General features: G+C 41.0%; 1 protein-coding gene across 3 annotated transcripts in view; it reads right to left on the bottom strand.

Moving 5' to 3' along the window:
* LOC140575032 (ras-related and estrogen-regulated growth inhibitor-like protein) overlaps positions 1 to 19,360 on the bottom strand; it is a 41,755-nt gene that overhangs the window by 1,477 nt on the left and 20,918 nt on the right. For 2 of the 3 annotated variants that reach the window (XM_072695158.1, XM_072695159.1), the window contains exons 1-3: positions 411 to 676; positions 225 to 278; positions 20 to 99 (exon numbers count right to left, since the gene is read on the bottom strand). In XM_072695158.1, coding sequence (XP_072551259.1) covers positions 20 to 99; positions 225 to 278; positions 411 to 630 — 354 coding nt within the window. In that variant the 5' untranslated portion in view covers positions 631 to 676. Of the gene's footprint in view, positions 1 to 19; positions 100 to 224; positions 279 to 410; positions 677 to 19,360 lie in introns of those variants that run through there. The other variant, XM_072695160.1, reaches the window with a different exon arrangement.

Raw genomic sequence — 19,360 nt, 5'->3', positions numbered from 1 at the left:
AAAATCTAAAGGAGATTACCTGTGATGTGGAGGGGGAGTCCCATATATTGAGAGTTTGCTCTCTTCTGTCCAGAATAATATTGTGACTGTAGATGGACTCTGTGGAGAAACAGAGAAAGTTGTAAGTTTATCTCAAGGCTCAGCGCTCAAAGTAAAGGCAATTTCTCAATTAGTTTAAATATGGCTAAACTAAGAGTAGTAAGAATTGTAGAAAAATAACCTACCAATGTCCCCATATTCCCCGATGAATCTTCGGGTAAGAAAACGGACCGTAAGTGCTTTAGTATGAAGAAAGAAATGAAGTAAGCTGGGTCAATATTGTCGGTCAATAGACTATGTAAAGCAGTATATGTCGTTTAAAATAGTTCGTAATAATCATTTAATTTCTACAGCTTTTATCATAAACCCACCTGATTTGCCGACATTGTCTGTTCCCAGCACTACGACATTCGCATCCATTCTCGGCGTGTTCAGTCCAGTCATGTCTTTCTGAATGACGCCAAAGTAACAAGATAACAGAGTCTTAGAGGAGGGAGCGCGCCCGCTTTCCCATTCGCCGTAACCCAGCAACGCGCCATGGAAGGTTTCATTTGAGTTCAAAGGGGTCTGTCTAGATAGAGGGAAAATCATAAACACAAGCTTAGATGTACATTCATACTTTTTATTTAACACTCTAGAAATATGGCGTGAAATTCGAATTTACTTGTGCACTTATGCAACTTGTGCAAGTCAAATCGAGTTCAGCATGTGATTGGCACTCATATTAGTAATAGCTAATAAAGTTTTCTCCCCATTTATTCTAGTTTCAGTGTTAAAAAATACAATTTTAAACAGTCACACGGTGGTGCTGTTTGCTCATAAATTGATGAATGTTTTTTCTTAGAGCTGTGTCCGAAACTATGCCATATTCACTATTCCCTATTTGCGAAAATTCAGGTCGTTATATAGAGCGCTATTATAGGGAATATAATTCGACAAGGTGGTGAACGATTTCGCACAGGTAATGCGAGTGAGCTCATTTTGCGCGTTAGCAGAGTGCGTCGCATAAACATATAACGTAGTAAAGTAGTGCACCTATATAGTGAATTGGGCACAGTTGGGACAAGCCCTAAGACTGCAGACTAGAACTGCACAGGGATTTAATTCTGTCCCAACCCCAACCGTCCTGACACTGTATTTCTACAACTGTCCCCACTCCATGCCTATATCTGGAGATTTACATTTTTTTAAGCGCACAGGAAATGCTGAAATAAAACATGCGAAAACTGTGATTGTCTTTTTGTTTACATTTTATGTTCAGACTTGAAGCATTATCACGTAGCACTTTTAACTTAAACAGCTTATAGTACTTTAACTTGCATTGCGTCTCTTTCATTGCCACGTTGGTATCGAAGCTTCTCGCCTGGCTACATGAATTATTAGACTTTAAGTTCATTCATATTTGTTTGCAATAACTACCTAAAGTTTACTTCAGTTATTACTTTTTATCATTTACTTAAATAGAACGTTTACTTAATATCTCTCTCTTTACATCTTTCTTTTTACCCACCTTCACATTTAAAATCATTAGGAAAACAAGATCTGATTTCTTGTCCTTTTCACAACAGTTTGAACACATATCATATCCGACCTGCTGGAAGACTGACCGCTGGGGTCCCCTCTACCTGCGTTAGACCAGCTGCCAACCACCAGTCCAACCACCAGGCTCCCCCACCACCCATGCCAGACCAGCTGCACACTCTCCTACCACTGCTCCCTGCCTAATGACCATATTAAAACCTAAATGGACTCTTAACTATCTGACATTATTAATATTACCACTATTAACTATAATTACTCTCATTACTCTCAATACTATGCCATGATCATTATATTATGATTAAGAATATGTTGCACACCTGAGCAGTACAACAGTCTTGATGGTTTGGTGACTTTTATCAATAATTTATAAAAAGTTCTGATCAGAAGAGAATGGGTCCCCCTTGTGAGTCTTGATTCCTCCCAAGGCTTTTCCTCCAGCTCTAAGGGAGTTTTACCTTGCCACTGTCGCCGTTGGCTTGCTCACTTGGGGTCCTAGGTTTTCATGTCTTCTTATGTTGTTGATTTCTTGTCTTTTTTACTAATTACTGATTGTGTAAAGCTGCTTTGTGACAACACTTATAACACATCCTTTTCTTCTGATTCTTCTATTTTGTCAACAATTTCACAGACTGTTATGTTGAAACTTAAATCCTGGTTATAAGGTAAACATCAGCAATGCTTTTACTGGCTGTACCCTCAATAGGCAAATGCTAAGAATTGTTTCATTAACATCATTGTTTTCTTGTTGTTTTACCCTTTCATCTCACACACCAGATAATACATTCATAGAGAAATGTGAACTATGAATAATGTATGGTAATTAAAATATTAAATACAGAAAAAATATGAAAACCACTCAAACTGTTCAGGTAATTGCATAGTATCAAGTGGGTAAATACTCTCTTCTAGCTATTGCAGATAGATATGTCACCAGCTGCTGTAAGCTCAAACTTTGGTCACAGCTTTGGTCACAGAGTTGTCTGCATGTACAATGCACTGTTTGGCATTGAAACCCCTACTTTGAATTTCTAAAGTTTCAATAACAGGATACTAGGGATACTAGAGACAAAAATGAACAATGAAACCAATGCAAACTCCTTCTAACTATATTGATCATACAAATGGACCCAGGCTGTGTTTTGACATTAAGGAAAAGGTCTTGTCTCTGGCAATTGCAGAGCAAAACTCCCAGAGGAATCTTTTATTGGATGTATTTTATTGAAGGCATTGATTGGAGAAGGACTTGGCTTTTGCCTCAAGAATTAGATCTATTCAAATCTGAGAAATATATTTTAAAATATTACATAAGATATACCCTGTGGATTCTGTCATATCTAAGTTTATGGACATTGATAGCTTATGCTCTTTTTGTGCATTTATCCCACATTTTCATCTTGTATGGCTTGACAGCATATTCGCCATTTCTTTTCCTTGCCACTGTTGCCACTGTTGTCACTAGCTTGATCAAAAGAGGCTTGGACCCGGATCTCTTTTAAGCTGGTCTGGAACATTTTGGCTTCACCACTGTTATCCATATACAGTCTATTCGTACAACAATGGTTATACGCCCACATTTTTGTGGGCTGTTTGAGAGAATAAAGGGTGTAAAACATTTATTTAGTATCTCTTTTTTTTCTATTATTATTCTTCTTATTATTATTATTTATGAATCATATTTTTACACATATTTTTACTTTAATAAAATAACAAAGTGCAATTACAAAGTAATTCTGTATCTGAGGAATTTTCCATCATGCTTCCAATGCTCTGTTTCACCATAAGAGGTCAGTGCTGTTTAATACATAGCCAGACATTCATTTAACAGTCCAATCAGCAAAAGCCTTGATCGAAAATCACAGCATGAATGTAATATTTACTCACTTGTTTCAGCTTACACATGATATTTAAAGTTAATTCAAGTGTTTAATTTTGTCTTGAAAATTAGTAATTGACATGCGTATGAGTATTTTAGTCAAGTATTTATCTTGTCATTAAAGAGCAAAGCACTTTTATAGCAAGTGTTTTAGCAAGTGCTGTAAGGAGAGCAGGCCGTTTCTGTGTGATATGGTCTGTCTTACGTTATAACAGCTGCAAAATATTATAGGCTGTGATATGTCTGTTTTTAACCTTCTAAAAGTCAACATAACCTACATGCCAAAGTCACTGCAATGACATAATATGAGCCATGTGAATTTACATGCGTACAATTACATACGCTACATGCTTGACACATCATAAAATGTAGTGCTTTGTTGCAGGTTTGGCAATGCGTAGCATGTGTAAGGTCTTTATGACTTCATCAGAAGAACATTTAAAAAAACCCTCCTGAAATGATTTATCAGTCCTGTATATGAAGGAAGTGACTACAGGGAGTTTTGATATTAACCTGCCAGTTCCATCAATGATAGGCTGGTAGCTAGTATAGTCATTTGTACTGCTGTAAGCACTTGTGAAATGCAACACTGGTGTCTCAAGTATGTACATCCTGTATGTCTAAGAGTGGCACATTCAGCCTGCTGGCTTTCAAGATTAATTTTTCCATCTAACATGTACTTATTGCACAAGTGGAGAGTAATACAACTTAGAATAAATTTATGTTTTTTTTTGTCAGCTTATTGATGAAATGGAAATGCTTTAACCTTTTTTATGACAAGGATTTTATATAGCACTTCAAAGGCTTCCACTATTGTTATGGGCAAAATAATGTAATTTTTTAAAAGTCACACATTAAAGAAAGGTTCTTTACTACATTGTAATACACTGACTTGATTATCCAGATTTGATAGAGGTATTTGGGAGCTATGCTATCTTACATTATTTTTCATGTGCACTAAAGTTTGTGTTTTGTCCGTTTTCAGCCACTCCTGATTAATTACCCAGAATATACTTTACCAATTACAATGAACAGATAAAAGTGCAAGAAGAATGTGCTGACACAATGGTTGTGGTGTGTAAGTATGTTTATGTTGTTCCAAGCTACTGTCATGCCCGCGCCGCCGCGCCCGCCCTAAAGGCGGTCCCGGGCCGCGGCTCACAGGAAGAGATGAACTATTTGTTACTGAACCATGTCGGGTTTATTCGAAGGAAGGACTTTTATGTTGAAATGGACTTTTGGGTTGACACCCCTCGTCGCCATTTTGGTTTCTGGTTTTGTTTGTCAGGTGACTATTCTTTGTTTGGTTAATGTGTTACACCTGTGGGCTGGTGTATTTAAGTAGGGCTAGGGCCAGCTGCTGGTGGCCGAGGATTACCCTTAGTGCACCACATGCACCCAGGTTATTCAGTTAACGATGTAGACTCAGTATTCACCGGTCTGGTCTGTAGAGTGCATCCTTGTACAGAGGACTCTCTCTCTACCTAGCTAGCTTAGCAGGGGAAGCTAACTAGCTAGGCATCTCTCATCTCAGGGTCCATTAGGGAGCTACTGCAGGTCTGCGGCGATCTCTCGCCAGGCTTCTTTGGTTCAGCAAGCTGGGGTCCTGGAGCTCCTGGAGTGAGCGACTCTCCAGCTTGCTTCAGCAGTTAGCTCTCCTCACCGTCGGACTGGAACAGTCGTCTAGGTTTGGTGGCTGACTCCTCACGCTCTCAAGTCTAGTAAGTTCAATGCGCCTGACTAGCGCTACTCTATATGTCCTAGTTCATAGCTTTCCCAGGCTCGGCTTGGAGGTTTATGTTTCTGAGTAATGGTGTTGGCTCAGCCCCGGCAGCTAGCACTGCCCTAGTGCCTCACCAGCCCCAGGTGTGTTCTTTTTGTTTGCCCAGTATGGTTTGTCACAGTTTTGTTTAGTTCTTCCTTATCCCTTGTAATTGGTGCTGCATTTCTGTTTTGTTTATGGTTTATTGTTATCAATAAACTCCTCGCTTCGGTCCATCCCCTGCGAGTGTTCTCCTGTCATTGTCAGACCGAGTGGATCATGACAGAATCCTCGGCCGACCGCCTCCGAACAGCGGGGATGGAGGCCTTGGGTCAGACTGTTTGCGCCCAGGGTCAATTCCTGGGGCAGCAGCAACACACGTTAGAGTGTGTCAGAGACGGTTGGTCGCCTGGTACAGCAACAGGCTGATCAGCAGCAACAAGTCGCCCAACTAGTGGGTGGCATCCAGGGGCTCACGAATCTGGTTCAGACTTCGTTGGAGCCCCCTAGTCCTCCCAGCCCTGTCACGACTTCCCCTAGCCCGTATCCGGTTGGAAGACCGGATACGTACCAAGGCGATCCGGAGCTTTGCGAGGGGTTCTTGCTACAGTGTGCGGTTTTCTTTAATAATCACCCAACCGGCACTGACCAGGTGAAGATCGCCTTTCTTGTATCCCGACTTGCTGGAAAAGCTCTGGACTAGGCCACAGCCACCTGGGAGGACCTCAGTGAGAAGCCCTTCTCAGACTACTTGAAGCAGTTCAAGGCGGTGTTCCAACACCCCCGAGAGGGGCTCACTAAGGGCGATCTTCTGCTGCGGATGGAGCAGGGCTCCAAGCCTGCAGCTCAGTATGCGCTGGCGTTTCGAACGCTAGCCGCTGGTAGCGGGTGGATCCAGCCGGCCCTGGTGGCGCTGTTCCGCAACGGACTTAATCCGCGTCTGCAGCGGGAGATGGCATGCCGGGGTGAGTCGCTTGAGCTTGATGAGCTTATCGCGCTCGCTATTAGGTTGGACCAGCTTCTGGGTCGTCCTACTAATCCCAGGTTCCCGAAAGCTGGGGGTTCAGCGGCCAGGCTGGGAAGGCAGACCGGTCCGGCTGTCCAGAGTAGAGAGCTACTCGCTGGTTCAGAGGGGCGAACCGCCCCGACGTCGTCGGCAGGAACGACCTTCGAGCCCATGGAAGTGGGCGCCCGGGGCCTCACACAGGAAGAACGCAGTAGACGGTGTTGAGAGGGACTCTGCTACTACTGCGGGGCTGTGGGGCACGGAAGGAAGGCCTGTCCTCGACGACTCCCATTGAAATCCTGCCTATTCACCGAGGAGAGCGGTGAGTCTGCCTGTCCAGGGACTCGTTTCCCAGTCGATCATGTTGCCAGTCAGGGTTTCCTACCAGAGCCAGTCTCTTGTCGTTTCAGCACTGATCGACTGTGGAGCGGAGGGCAGCTTCCTGCGAGCTGACATCGCGCAGCGTCTGTGGATCCCGACCGTGCCGCTCCCGAAGCCCCTCCGCGTCACCACCCTAGTCGGACAGCCCATGGGTCTTCGGCCCATCACTCACCGTACTGAGGGATTTCGTATCGCTGTGAGCTTCCTCCACCAGGAAGTGGCGTCCCTGCTGGTTCTACCTGTCTCCGAGCATGAGATGATACTAGCTCTGCCCTGGTTGAGCCAGCATAACCCTCATATCTCCTGGCCTGAACGGGAGATTTTATCCTGGTCCCCTTATTGCCGTGACAAGTGCCTTACCATAGCCCCCCTTAGGGTCATGTCTACCTCCATAGAGAGCCCCGAGCCCGAAAACACGGTAGTCCTGCCACCGGAGTATAACGATATGCGAGATGTGTTCAGTAAGTCCAGTGCCGCTAAACTTCCCCCCCATCGCCCTTACGATTGCGCCATAGATCTGGTTGAAGGGGCCACTTTAAAAGCCAGGATCTACCCCCTTACGGGGGAGGAAGAGAGGGCAATGGAGGACTACATTTCAGAGGCTTTAGCCCAGGGATACATCACTCCGTCCAAGTCTCCGGTGGCTTCGGGGTTTTTTTCATCAGGAAGAAGGGGGGAGGGTTAAGGCCATGTATAGATTATCGGGCACTCAACGCAATCACCAATAGGTACCCGTTTCCTATGCCGTTGGTGCCTTCCGCTCTTGAGCAGCTGCGGGGAGCTCGGATATTCACGAAATTGGATCTCCGCAGTGCATACAACCTGGTGCGTATCAGGGAGGGGGACGAATGGAAGGCGGCATTCATGACCACCAGGGGGCATTTCCAGTACCGGGTTATGCCATATGGGTTAGCCAACGCCCCCTCTGTCTTCCAGGCTTTCATAAATGAAGTCCTGAATGACTACCTCGGACGCTTTGTGGTGGTCTTTCTGGATGTCATTCTAGTGTACTCCCCCGACCTGTATACGCACATCCGTCAAGTTTGTCTGGTCCTGGCGAGGCTTAGGGCCCACCTGCTATTCGCTAAATTAGAGAAGTGCGTGTTCCATGTCCATGAGATCCCTTTTCTGGGGTACATTATCAGCGAGCGGGGGGTTCAGATGGATCAGACCAAAGTCCAGGCAGTCTTGGACTGGCCGTCACCTGGCTCCGTGAAGGAGGTCCAGCGGTTCCTAGGTTTCGCTAATTTTTATCGGCGGTTTATCCGGGATTTTAGCAGGTTGGCAGCCCCGATAACGTCGTTACTCAAAGGAGCTCCCCGGCGCATCACGTGGACGTCGGCCGCGGAGGACTCCTTCCAGGCGCTCAAACGCGCATTCACGTCGGCCCCGCTGTTGCGCCACCCCGATCCCTGTAAGCCGTTCGTGGTCGAGGTGGATGCCTCCAACACCGGGGTAGGAGCGGTTCTCTCCCAACGTCACGGGGAGAACGATAGACTCCATCCGGTGGCGTTCTACTCAAAGAAGCTCACTGGGGCCGAATGGAATTACGGGGTAGGGGATAGGGAGCTCCTGGCAGTTAAAATGGCGCTAGGAGAGTGGCGTCATTGGTTAGAGGGTGCTGCCTACCCCTTCCTGGTATTAACAGATCACAAGAATCTAGAGTTTTTGAGAAATGCCAAGTGTCTGAACCCCCGGCAAGCCAGGTGGTCCCTGTTATTTACAATCTCGTATCGTCCGGGCTCCCGCAACACCAAAGCGGACGCTCTTTCTCGTATTCACCAGTCTGTGGATGAGGGAGAGACCGCTCCAGCACCCATCCTGCCATCGGGTGTCACCGTCGCGGCAATTCAGTGGGACCTTGATACAGAGATAGACGAGGCCCTCAAACGCACCACCGTGCCCCCATCATGCCCTGTGGACAAGGTCTACATCCCAGGGGCTTTCCGGGAGAAGCTCATCAGTTGGGCTCACGCTTCTCCGGCATCGGGTCATCCAGGTGAGGCCCGCACGTACTATCTGCTCTCTCCCAAATATTGGTGGGAGGGGATGAGGGCAGATATACATCGGGTAGTGGCATCATGCAGTGAGTGTGCTCAATGTAAGACCCCGAAGACGCTCCCGTCGGGGAAGCTCATGCCGCTACCCGTTCCTGAACGTCCGTGGTCTCACCTGGCTGTTGACTTCATTACTGACCTGCCTAAGTCTGAGGGGCACACGGTGGTGATGACGGTAGTGGACCGTTTCTCACGAGGGGTTAGGTTCATACCATTCTCTGCATTGCCCTCAGCAATGCAGACCGCTCAAGCCTTGTGCCTCACCAGCCCCAGGTGTGTTCTTTTTGTTTGCCCAGTATGGTTTGTCACAGATTTGTTTAGTTCTTCCTTATCCCTTGTAATTGGTGCTGCATTTCTGTTTTGTTTATTATCAATAAACTCCTCGCTTCGGTCCATCCCCTGCGAGTGTTCTCCCGTCATTGTCAGACCGAGTGGATCATGACAGCTACAACTCCCAGTAATCAGAATGATTAACCATAAAGACAAGAGCACACATACAATTCTTGATTTCTTATAATCATGAATTTATTTGTATAAAGCCTTTTATCATCAATAACAGTTCAAAGTGATTAACAAGATGTCCACTGATATAAATGATAAAATAAAGCTACTTAAGAAAATTTATAACGATTAAAATGAACACTATAGTGATTTAAAATATCAAATACACTAATATAAACAAAAATAAATCATAAATATATGATAATTCATAAAACAATTAAACAGTGAATAGATATTTAATTGTTGTAAACAGATATGTCATCAGCTTTATTTTGTGGAGCAAGGGCATTGAAGATGAAACATGGCTGGGTCTTTCAGCATGACAATGATCCCAAGCACACTGCCAGGGCAACAAAAGAGTGGCTTCGTAAGAAGCATTTCAAGGTTCTGGAGTGGCCTAGCCAGTCTCCAGATCTCAACCCCAAAGAAAACCTTTGGAGGGAGTTGAAAGTCCGTGTTGCCCACCGACAGCCCCAAAACATCACTGCTCTAGAGGAGATCTGCATGGAGGAATAGGCCAACATACCAGCAACGGTGTGTGCTAACCTTGTGAAGACTTACAGAAAACGACCTCTGTCATTGCCAACAAAGGATATATAACATATATAAAGGATTTTTTATAGGATATATAAAAGTATTGAGATGAACTTTTGTTATTGACCAAATACTTATTTACCACCATTATTTGCAAATAAATTCTTTAAAAATCAGACAATGTAATTTTCTGATTTTTTTTTTCTTTTTCTCATTTTGTCTCTCATAGTTGAGGTCTACCTATGATGTCAATTACAGGGCTCTCTCATCTTTTTAAGAACTTGCACAATTGGTGACTGACTAAATACTTTTTCCCCCACTGTATTTAAGAAAAAGAGGATGAGTAACTAAGATGAAAGTCAACTAGTAACTGGGTGGCAAGGATTTTGCACAAATCCTTGATATCACATTGCACGCCCAGTTTTCAACATTTCATTGCATCTTTCTTCTTTCAGAGTCAATTCACAGGAAGGTAGCCTGGCCCAGTATGTGCTTATGTTAATGAATCTTCTAATTGATTAAACTTATTCGATAATTCCACCCTCCAGATTCAAGCATGCATTTAAGACCATGCTGGGGGAGTAAAGTCTCAGGATTAGATAGTTCCGGTGGCGAGCATTTCTTAAATGTGTATTGGATTTGAAATCCCTCAGCTGGAGTAAAAGTGGCTGAGTGTGTTTGGCTTTGCCCTCTTTGAAGTGTAGTGTTTTAAGTTTACATTGTGTGTTGAACTGAACATTCATGCTTTGAATTGGTCATGGTGTCTAAGAATGAGAATTCAGTTTACCAAACAAAAATCTAAAATTTCAACTATACAGTATATAGAGCTGTATGTCAATTACATGTTAAGATAGTGTAAATGTTGCCTATTGCATATCTGCAAACATGTAAATGAATGAATGCATATCAGCTCTAACCGCTGAGCCACCACTGCCCCCCCAAGGGCTGGAGTACACCACAGTTTGTTGATTTCTCTGCCCATTGATACCTTCTACATCAAACAATTAACTCATGAGTTTTATGTGCTAAAGCAGGAAAATCACCAAACTGTGCATTAAGAACTGGAGTTTGTATTTGAGTTTACAGTAGTCCTGAAGATTATTTTAAAAAGTAGTGCCACAAATAAAGAATCTTATTAGCTCACACATTTATTCATAATAGATACAATATAAAAAAAGGATTGGCAGAAGAGTTATGAGGCAAAACACAAATAAAATTATGTTAATTATGTATACAATATTTCAGTATTAATATTTCATAGAGAAATATAAGCTTGCAGTGACCCACGGCACTTAAACCCTGAAAGATTAAAGCCATTCTTTACAGACATTGCGCAGCACTACAACAGAATGTAGCTTCCACATTGAACCCTTCTTAAGTATTATGAACAGGCTTGTATGTATTATATAGTGGACTGTGAAATATGGCTTCTACATCCAATATTTCAGTGGTGACCCAGCTAAAATGTGGGTATATATAAGGTTTTGTGGTCAGATGACAAAAAATGAGCTTTTTAGTCAAAATGCTAGGCCCAGCCACTGGTAGAGCTGTCAACAGGTGGCATAATTTTACTATCAGACGGATTGAACAAAATACAGAATAAGCAAAAGAATATTATAACAAAAAAAAATCCATCTTTGGTAGTGGTGTTAAAAGTTTCCTCCTTGCACACCTCCCAGGGAAATCAGACTTGTGCAGTCTCTTTCTGATGGTAGATGCTGTATTTTGGCATCAACTATGGCAAGAATACCTGTAGGTCCTGTGATGACATTTTAGGAATGTTGAAAACATCTTTATGTCTCTTGTGGTCTGATCTTGGGCTGAACTTTTTAGGATGGCCTGACCTTGCTATGTTGGCAGTTGTTTCACTTGTAAATTATTTACTGGACGATGGAACGGCTGATTTGTAATTGTTCCGAGATCTAAATCCCTTTCACAAGGTATAAATAAGACAGGCCCTTCTTAATTCCTCTGTAATGACATTCCAATCATCTAGAGCTGATGCGCTGCACCTGATTCTACTTTTAGACATTGTAAGTAGTATGTGTGGTGTTCTATTTGTTCTTTATAAAAATTTTGCAATTCATTATTTTTTACAAATAATTTTGAATGATATGAGTTGAATTTCTCATTCTCGATCTCTCAATATTGTTAAAATGAAGATGAATGTCCAAATGTGTCATATTATTTCCCCACAACTTGTATTGCAGATATACTAGTGCATCTAAAACAAGAAATAACATACAAATGTTGTTGTTCATAATTCAATTTACAATGAGAAATTGTCATGTATTTTATATACATTGATTTTATATATTTTATATACATCGTGACCATACCTCACAGGAACTTTACAGGGTTAGAGCTGGAGAGTTGGCTGGCCAATCAAGCACAGTAATGTCATGTTCAGCAAACCATTTGGTAGAAAGTTTTGGCTGTGAAACAGTGCTAAGTCTATTTAGTCATTTTTATTATATTAGCACTCCTTCTCTATGGGAATTATACACACAATTGATACCTAAATCAGCAATGAGTGCTTAAAGTAGGTAAATTCACTAAGGTGTCTGGATACTTCTGGATGTGTGGTATTTGCTCTAGTGTAAAAAAAGTATACAGTAAAAAAAAGAAGTATACAGTTGAAAACAGCACATACCGATCACTTCAAACAAGCTTAAGGGAAACGGTTTGTGCAGACGTCCCAACAAATGACAAATGTACAAATGAAATCAGTCTATTAGGAATGATGACATCATTGGCACATATACACCACAATCATGCAATTATCACATTTGATTACATTCCAGCACAGTAATTGCTCCCATGCTGAGACTGTAGCCTTCACTGCAGAGGCACCAACTGAGGATGCCTTTGTCCGGCAGCTCCCTCTTGTAAACTCCCTGTGGAGATAGCCGGAAGGAGCTTTGATTCCAAGGCTGGTTTTTCTTTAAAATGAATAATTAAGATGGAATTACTGTTCCTGGGAATGATTTCTTTCCATTACAGTCATTTTCATCAACAGTTGTCGGTTTTGTGCCCAGCGGTACAAAAATTCATGTTTTGTTTCTAATTAGGTTAATTTTGATTTACCTGGGGTCTTGTGATGACATCTGTCACAGATTAAAGCAGATGTGTGGGGGTTATGGGGATTTCCACAAGCCTAAATGTTTATTGGGATTGAACACAACATTTGTAACGAAAGTCAAACTTCTGTCTAAATATTGTGATTAAATCCTTTTGGTGACAGAAAAGAACTGCAAATACACTGAGGCCTACTAAGGCCTGATCAGACATATGCAGATATTTAAAGATTTTTAAAAGTAATATTTCTGTCCACACAGAGACAAAGAAGCTTGTATGAGCATGCTAGCCCTGTATAGAGCTGTGTACCTTATAAAGAGTGACATCAAAACATCACCACGAAGTAAGAATAAAACATAGAGGTTTAATCTCAATTTACACACTACATATTGTGCTATGCAAGTCTCAACATTACAGATTGTCAATCTAAATAGAGCATTATATATTTGTAATAGAACAGTATTTGCATTTATTCATATGTCAAAATCTGAAATATAGTGCTATCTGCGTGTAGACGTTCTATGGCTTATGTATTCCACTATATAGGGAGTAAGGAGGTATTTGAGATGCAGCCAGAAACTTTGCTTTGTGACATTCCTTATCAACACAAAAGTGGACCCTGAAAATATCTTTACCTTGAAAAGCTCAGTTTTTAGTGACCATTCTGTGTGTTTCCATATAATCATTCAGTGTGTTTCCATATAATTATTCAGTGTGTTTCCATATAATCAATCAGTGTGTTTCCATATGATCAATCAGTGTGTTTCCATATAATCATTCAGTGTGTTTCCAAATAATCATTTAGTCTGTTTTCATTTAATCATTCAGTCTGTTTAAAGTGTCATTTAGGACAATCAGACAGAGATAAGGAGGGTTGCAGATTTATGGTTGAACAGAAACCAAATAAATATATTGCTTTATATTTTTTTGTAAAAGAAAGAGAGCAGGTTTGCAGCAGGGTGGGGTTAGTTGTAGGAGTAACATCAAGTTTGCTCTCCAACTTAGCTATCTCCAACTGTACTATAGCCCTTTATAAAACTTCTTCTTTTATTGCTGTTATATTTTCCCCCATGGTTAAATGAACATCTATTTATTAATTCTTACAGATACCATTGTCTTTTGCCAGCAGTAGTCCTGGATACTGTGTCAGATACATTACCTTATCTCTAACCCAGGATAATAATTTGACATTGATATCTAAACATAAAGGAAAGAGTCATCATAAATAAAAAATTAATCACCAGTCTTTACATGCCACTGGTGTATGTGCCTTTATAAACACAAATCTGTCTTATCTCTGGCCTGGAGATATTTGCAGCCGACATCCTTTATCTGGAGCAGCTGATACATTCATTTGCTCATTAGGCAGCTGCAGCAGAACCATAAAGGAGGCAAGAGGAGGCCATTACTGTGCCCTAACCATCTCAGGAAGGAAGCGCTTGAGCTCACAGGCTTTAGGATTACAGGCTGCACAGCAGGGAGGGAAGGCTTGTGCCAGCCAAGCTTTTCATATGCAGCTGCTTGTGGTACTTATGGATGTTATCACAATGTGGGGAAGGGAGCAGAGTGTCTTTGCAAATGTGACATTTTCAATATCTGTTCCTGCCTAGAACCTATATGTGCCAAACCAGCTCTCTGAGAATGGCATGCCATTTCACACCACCCTTATTCTTATGATCTTCCCACTTTCCATCAAACATTAGTCTCCACAAGGGGGGTTCTCTGAACATTTTTACATGAACGGCTGAAGACCTCATATGATGAGACCGTTTGTATCTGGCATCCACCTATCAGAGAACACAAACCTCCTCTGCAAGGGACACTTCCCCAGCTGTAGTATTATATTGGGATCTACTAGAGAGCAGCCATTTGAAGTGGCCTAGGGATGTTCTACCTTGCTCTACATTAGGCCCTTCCTCATTATAAGACACAAAGTCATTGGCTTTACTAGGACACAGATAGACAGCAGGAAATCTAGGCTACTGTTATTCTAGGAACTCTGACAGGATGACAGAAGTCATTCTGAAACCTTAAAAACAGTTTATGTGGAAAGAACTGGTTTACTTTGCATTAATCATTGCTCTGTTCAAAGAATTTATTTGAGTGGAATAAACTTTAATTAGTAAATTAGTCCTCATGTTGATTCTACTTTGCTTTATTCAAGGTATCTATAGAATTTAAATAAAACCAGTTTGCTTGTAAGAAGTACAATTAAAATGTAAACGCATATTAATTGGCCAAGTCATCTACAAATTTTCATTACAGCACAATAGACCAGCATGCAAACTTCATCAGAACTTATACTGTGCATGCGTTGACTCCTGATGTGACTCAGAAAAAAAAGTTCCCCACATCGGAAATCCCCTTGACATTTGGTCGCTCATGCTGAATGAGATTAACTCATTCGGTTGAACTTGAGTAGTTTGGTTACACTTGACTTGCACACATTTTTTTACACTAAGCTACATATGAATAATTCATGTCATAAATATGGGGCTTTTTAATGGTCCTTAAGCACCCACTGAATCTGGCATAATACTCCACTCCCTTCTCCCCAGTCACTCTTTGTGTTCACTCGGGGATGTGTGATTGATTTACTTCAGTGTAGACACTTGATTCATTATTAAACACTGTAAACTGGATTATTGCAGCTTATGCCAGATTCCACTATTTGAGTGAAGAGTGTGCAATGTGACACTGGTGGGATGTGTACCTGGAGTTCTAAAGCTTATGTTCATGAGGATCCAACAAATAATTTATAATTTATTTTTAATAATTTATAATAATTTATAAGGGTTGCAAAGTAGGACTGCTCCTAATCCAGGCACATGGTCATGAAGAGTTTATTTCCAACCACAGATGTTCTGGAAGACCTCATGCTGTTGAATGAGGTGTGTCGCATTTGTACTGGAGCTGAACTCTGGGGAACGGTATGATGGGTTGGGTTGCTCTAGTATGAGGTAATCATTGGCAGTCTTTGTGCCAGTCTTTGTTAGGTATTGAATTCTAAATTCACCTGCTTCTTTTCTGGAGCTGTCAGAAAACCAAGGTTATCATAAATATTTGGTTTTCATAAATATGGCATGACACAGACAGAATGTCCCATTGTGGGTCATCTTGTTTGTCTTGTATCCACATTAGTCTGTACCTGTGGTTTGGTTGTAGACATATGTTTGGCTGTTAACACTTATTCAAATGTGAGTCAATTCCTAGTATTTTCACTTTTTTCCAAATCTTCCCTGGGGTCATATGGGTGTCCGTCAGGGTTATGTTGTGGTAGGAGGCTTCAAATAGGCCTAAGTTGTAGACATTTTTCTTAATGCCAATATAACAAATACACAAATAAATTTAAATAAATTTAGCTGCATGTACATGAAGACCAATAGTGGTGCCAAGACGACATGACTTCCATAGACTGTATATAAGACTGTATATAAGAGTTATATATTACATACAGTATATGGTCACTTAGAGCATAATCGGTACATATTTGGTTACTTTTTTTTTTTACAGACTCCTCAGTTTTTTTCATTTTTCATTTCAGGTGAAATAAACAGATTATGAAGTTTCAAGTTCAAGCCAATCACAACTGATATATCAGTTTTACTACTTTTGCAGTGGAACCTGAGTTTTTTCACTGCACCTTATCCCCACCACACACATTCAGTACTGTGTCTGTGCTGCTCTGTCCTGTCTATTTACTGTGTATTTATGGTATTCATTGTATTTTTCTGATTCCATGTTTGCACATTTATCTTTGCACTTCATGTATCTGTACTGTATTGTTTCTGTTCCTTTTGTACTATAGTCCTGGAGGAATGTAATTTCGCTCTACTGCGTACTTGAACTGTAGGTGGAATGACAATAAAAGCCTCTTGACCTGACTACAGCTCACACACACACACACACAGGCACGCGATTCAGTATTCAGAAGGGACTTTTCACCGTTTGTAAATATTTCTCAAATGTCACACTTAAGAGATGAGGCCTGGGCTGTTTCGGCAGCCTAAGGGCAAGTACATGTCAGGCTCGCATTGTTTCTGAAGAGGAATAAAATCAATAAGTTCTTTCCTTCTTTAGAAATGTACAGGATGTGAGTACTTGGGTGTGTGCTGTGTCTCAGCCTGTGGATTAAAACAATAACAGTGAAATGTTGGGCTTTGTTTTGTCAAGTGTGTTTTGGAATTCAATGTTAATCACACAAAAGCACCGTATTACAGAGAGAAATATTTGTAACATGTCCAAAAAAAGGATCACAAAAGCCTATAGTCCTTTGCCAGTTCAGTGATTCAATCTGATGACAGATGAAAGGGCCTATCAGAGCCTTCTGTAAGTGCATGCACATCTGTATGTGTTTCGTTTTCTACTGCCAGTGGGGCCTTAGTGTCTACGTTGAATGTTTTGAGGCCCACATTAATGCTTATTTTTAGTTATGCTAATAGCTAAACAAAATGGCCATGTGTGTTTTTGTGTAATATTTTATTATACTAATATATTAATCACAATAACTAATGAATATAATAAATATGTTAATATGTATATAAATCTATATATCATTCTATGTCCAAATATTTTTGGAGACTGTGTTCTCTAGATTGATGGTACTTTTCGGAGGAGTTGGGGAATTAGGGATGAGGTCGGGTGGTGAACATCCAGCATCCTAACCTCACGCTCTTGTCACTAAATTCAATCAAATCCTCAGTGCTCCAAAATCTAATAGAAAGCCTTCCCTGGACAGTAGAGACAGGTACTCCAACAAAAGCAGGATAAACTCTTTAATACCCTTGTTTTATGAAGAAACAATGAATGAGCAGGTGTCCCAATACTTTTGCTCATATAGTGTATCCTCACGGACGAGACAAAACATTTTAAAATACTGCGAACCAGGGCAGCACCAATTAAGGCTAAGCTGTGTTTGGACATTTCATAATATACAGAACATGTTTTATAATCTTAATACATTCATTATGACCACTATATTTTTCACTTGTTTTCACTATATGGCTTTAAAAAGACAATTAATCTAAAAGTAATGTACTACATTATCAGAATCCTTTGAATTACGTTCAATGTTCAAATATTATATTATATTAAATGGATAGGTAATCTGTAATGAAATACATTTTAAGTAGCCCTCCCAACCCAGATAATATATCTAAATGTATTCATGCTTGAAAAAGACCTCCTTATTAATGAAATGAGATGATGTGGAGGTGCTTGCATGGCTGCAGTAAATACAGACAGAAGCTGCCCTGTAATACGCTGAGATGAAAACACTTGGTTTCCTGTGTAAAGCAGTGGAATGCAGGCACATCTCTGTCAGAGAGCCACAAAGCACAGGCAAGAGGAATAATGCAATCTTTATGAATACGTCTTTAGCTGTGCTGTGCAATGTGTTCCCATTTATTTTTTACAATTTAATTGAAATGACTTTGGGACGGATGCAGCCCATCTCCTCACTGCAGAGTCGTCACGGAGAGTGGGTGTGTGAGCACGGTCAGCGGCTTTTAACGCTGCTGCTGAATTTATGGCTGATACTGCGGAGCGAAAGCCTTTCAGTCACTAAGCATTTTTTCCCTTCTTTGTTGATTTTCTTATGGTAGACAGGCTGCAGCATGTCAGTCGAGAAAACAGCTCTCTAAAGCATTTCTTTCCTGCCCTGTGATGTAGGAAAAAGTGGGACTTAATGTCACACGGATGTTTTATGTTTTATTAACCCAAAATGTTTCTTACATTATATAGACAAAAGTATTTGGATACCTTCTTATTAATTGTTTCATCTGGAATCAAGTATGTTAGAACAGAGTTAATCCTGCTTATTTTGGAGTAACTATCTCTACTCTCCAGGTCAGGCTTTCTACTTGATTTTCGAGCACTGCTTTCAAGCATTAGTGAGGTCATGAGGCATTATGCCCAGTTCCACAATACATCCCAAGGGTATTAGATGGAGCACCATCAGAACACAGTTACACAGCTCCATAGCTCAATGCCCCTATAGTCCACGCCTGGCCTTAGGCATGGTGCCCATATGTTCATGTTTATCTGCTCCAGATAGGTATATTTATTGGCATTCTATTAAACATTTTCATCAAAAGCTTTTTTCAATTATTAAGTAATATGTACAAAGCAGCATTCGCACCATCACGGCAAACGCATGTGTACACCTTGTATAAAGGCAAGATTTCTACTGCGTGAGCTCTCAAAACCACCTATTAGAGGAATTTTCATGGAAATTTATTGAAAATTGGGAAAGGAGAGAATTTATGTTTTTTTATGATTCAAGAAAACCTGAAATACAGACGAAAGATATTCTAATATTCACATCAATACAGCGCCTATTTTTACTGGATTCCACTTTAAAGTTGAATACACTTTATTTTTTGCAAAACCATGTACAGCAGCAACCAACAGTTTAATTAAAAGTTTTGCATTGTGCAAAAACATTTTGCTGCAATAGTGTGCAATCTACTGTAGTCACAAAATTCATAACTAGCATGTAACAAGCTTTAAACTTAGACAGAGCAAGCCAGGCTACTTGCTTTGTCTAAGTTTAAAGCTTATTACATGCTAGTTATGAATTTTGTAGT

The sequence above is a fragment of the Salminus brasiliensis genome, chromosome 13, assembly GCF_030463535.1.
Source record: "Salminus brasiliensis chromosome 13, fSalBra1.hap2, whole genome shotgun sequence".
In the NCBI taxonomy this organism is placed as follows: domain Eukaryota; kingdom Metazoa; phylum Chordata; class Actinopteri; order Characiformes; family Bryconidae; genus Salminus; species Salminus brasiliensis.
This window is presented reverse-complemented; position numbering and strand designations above follow the sequence as displayed.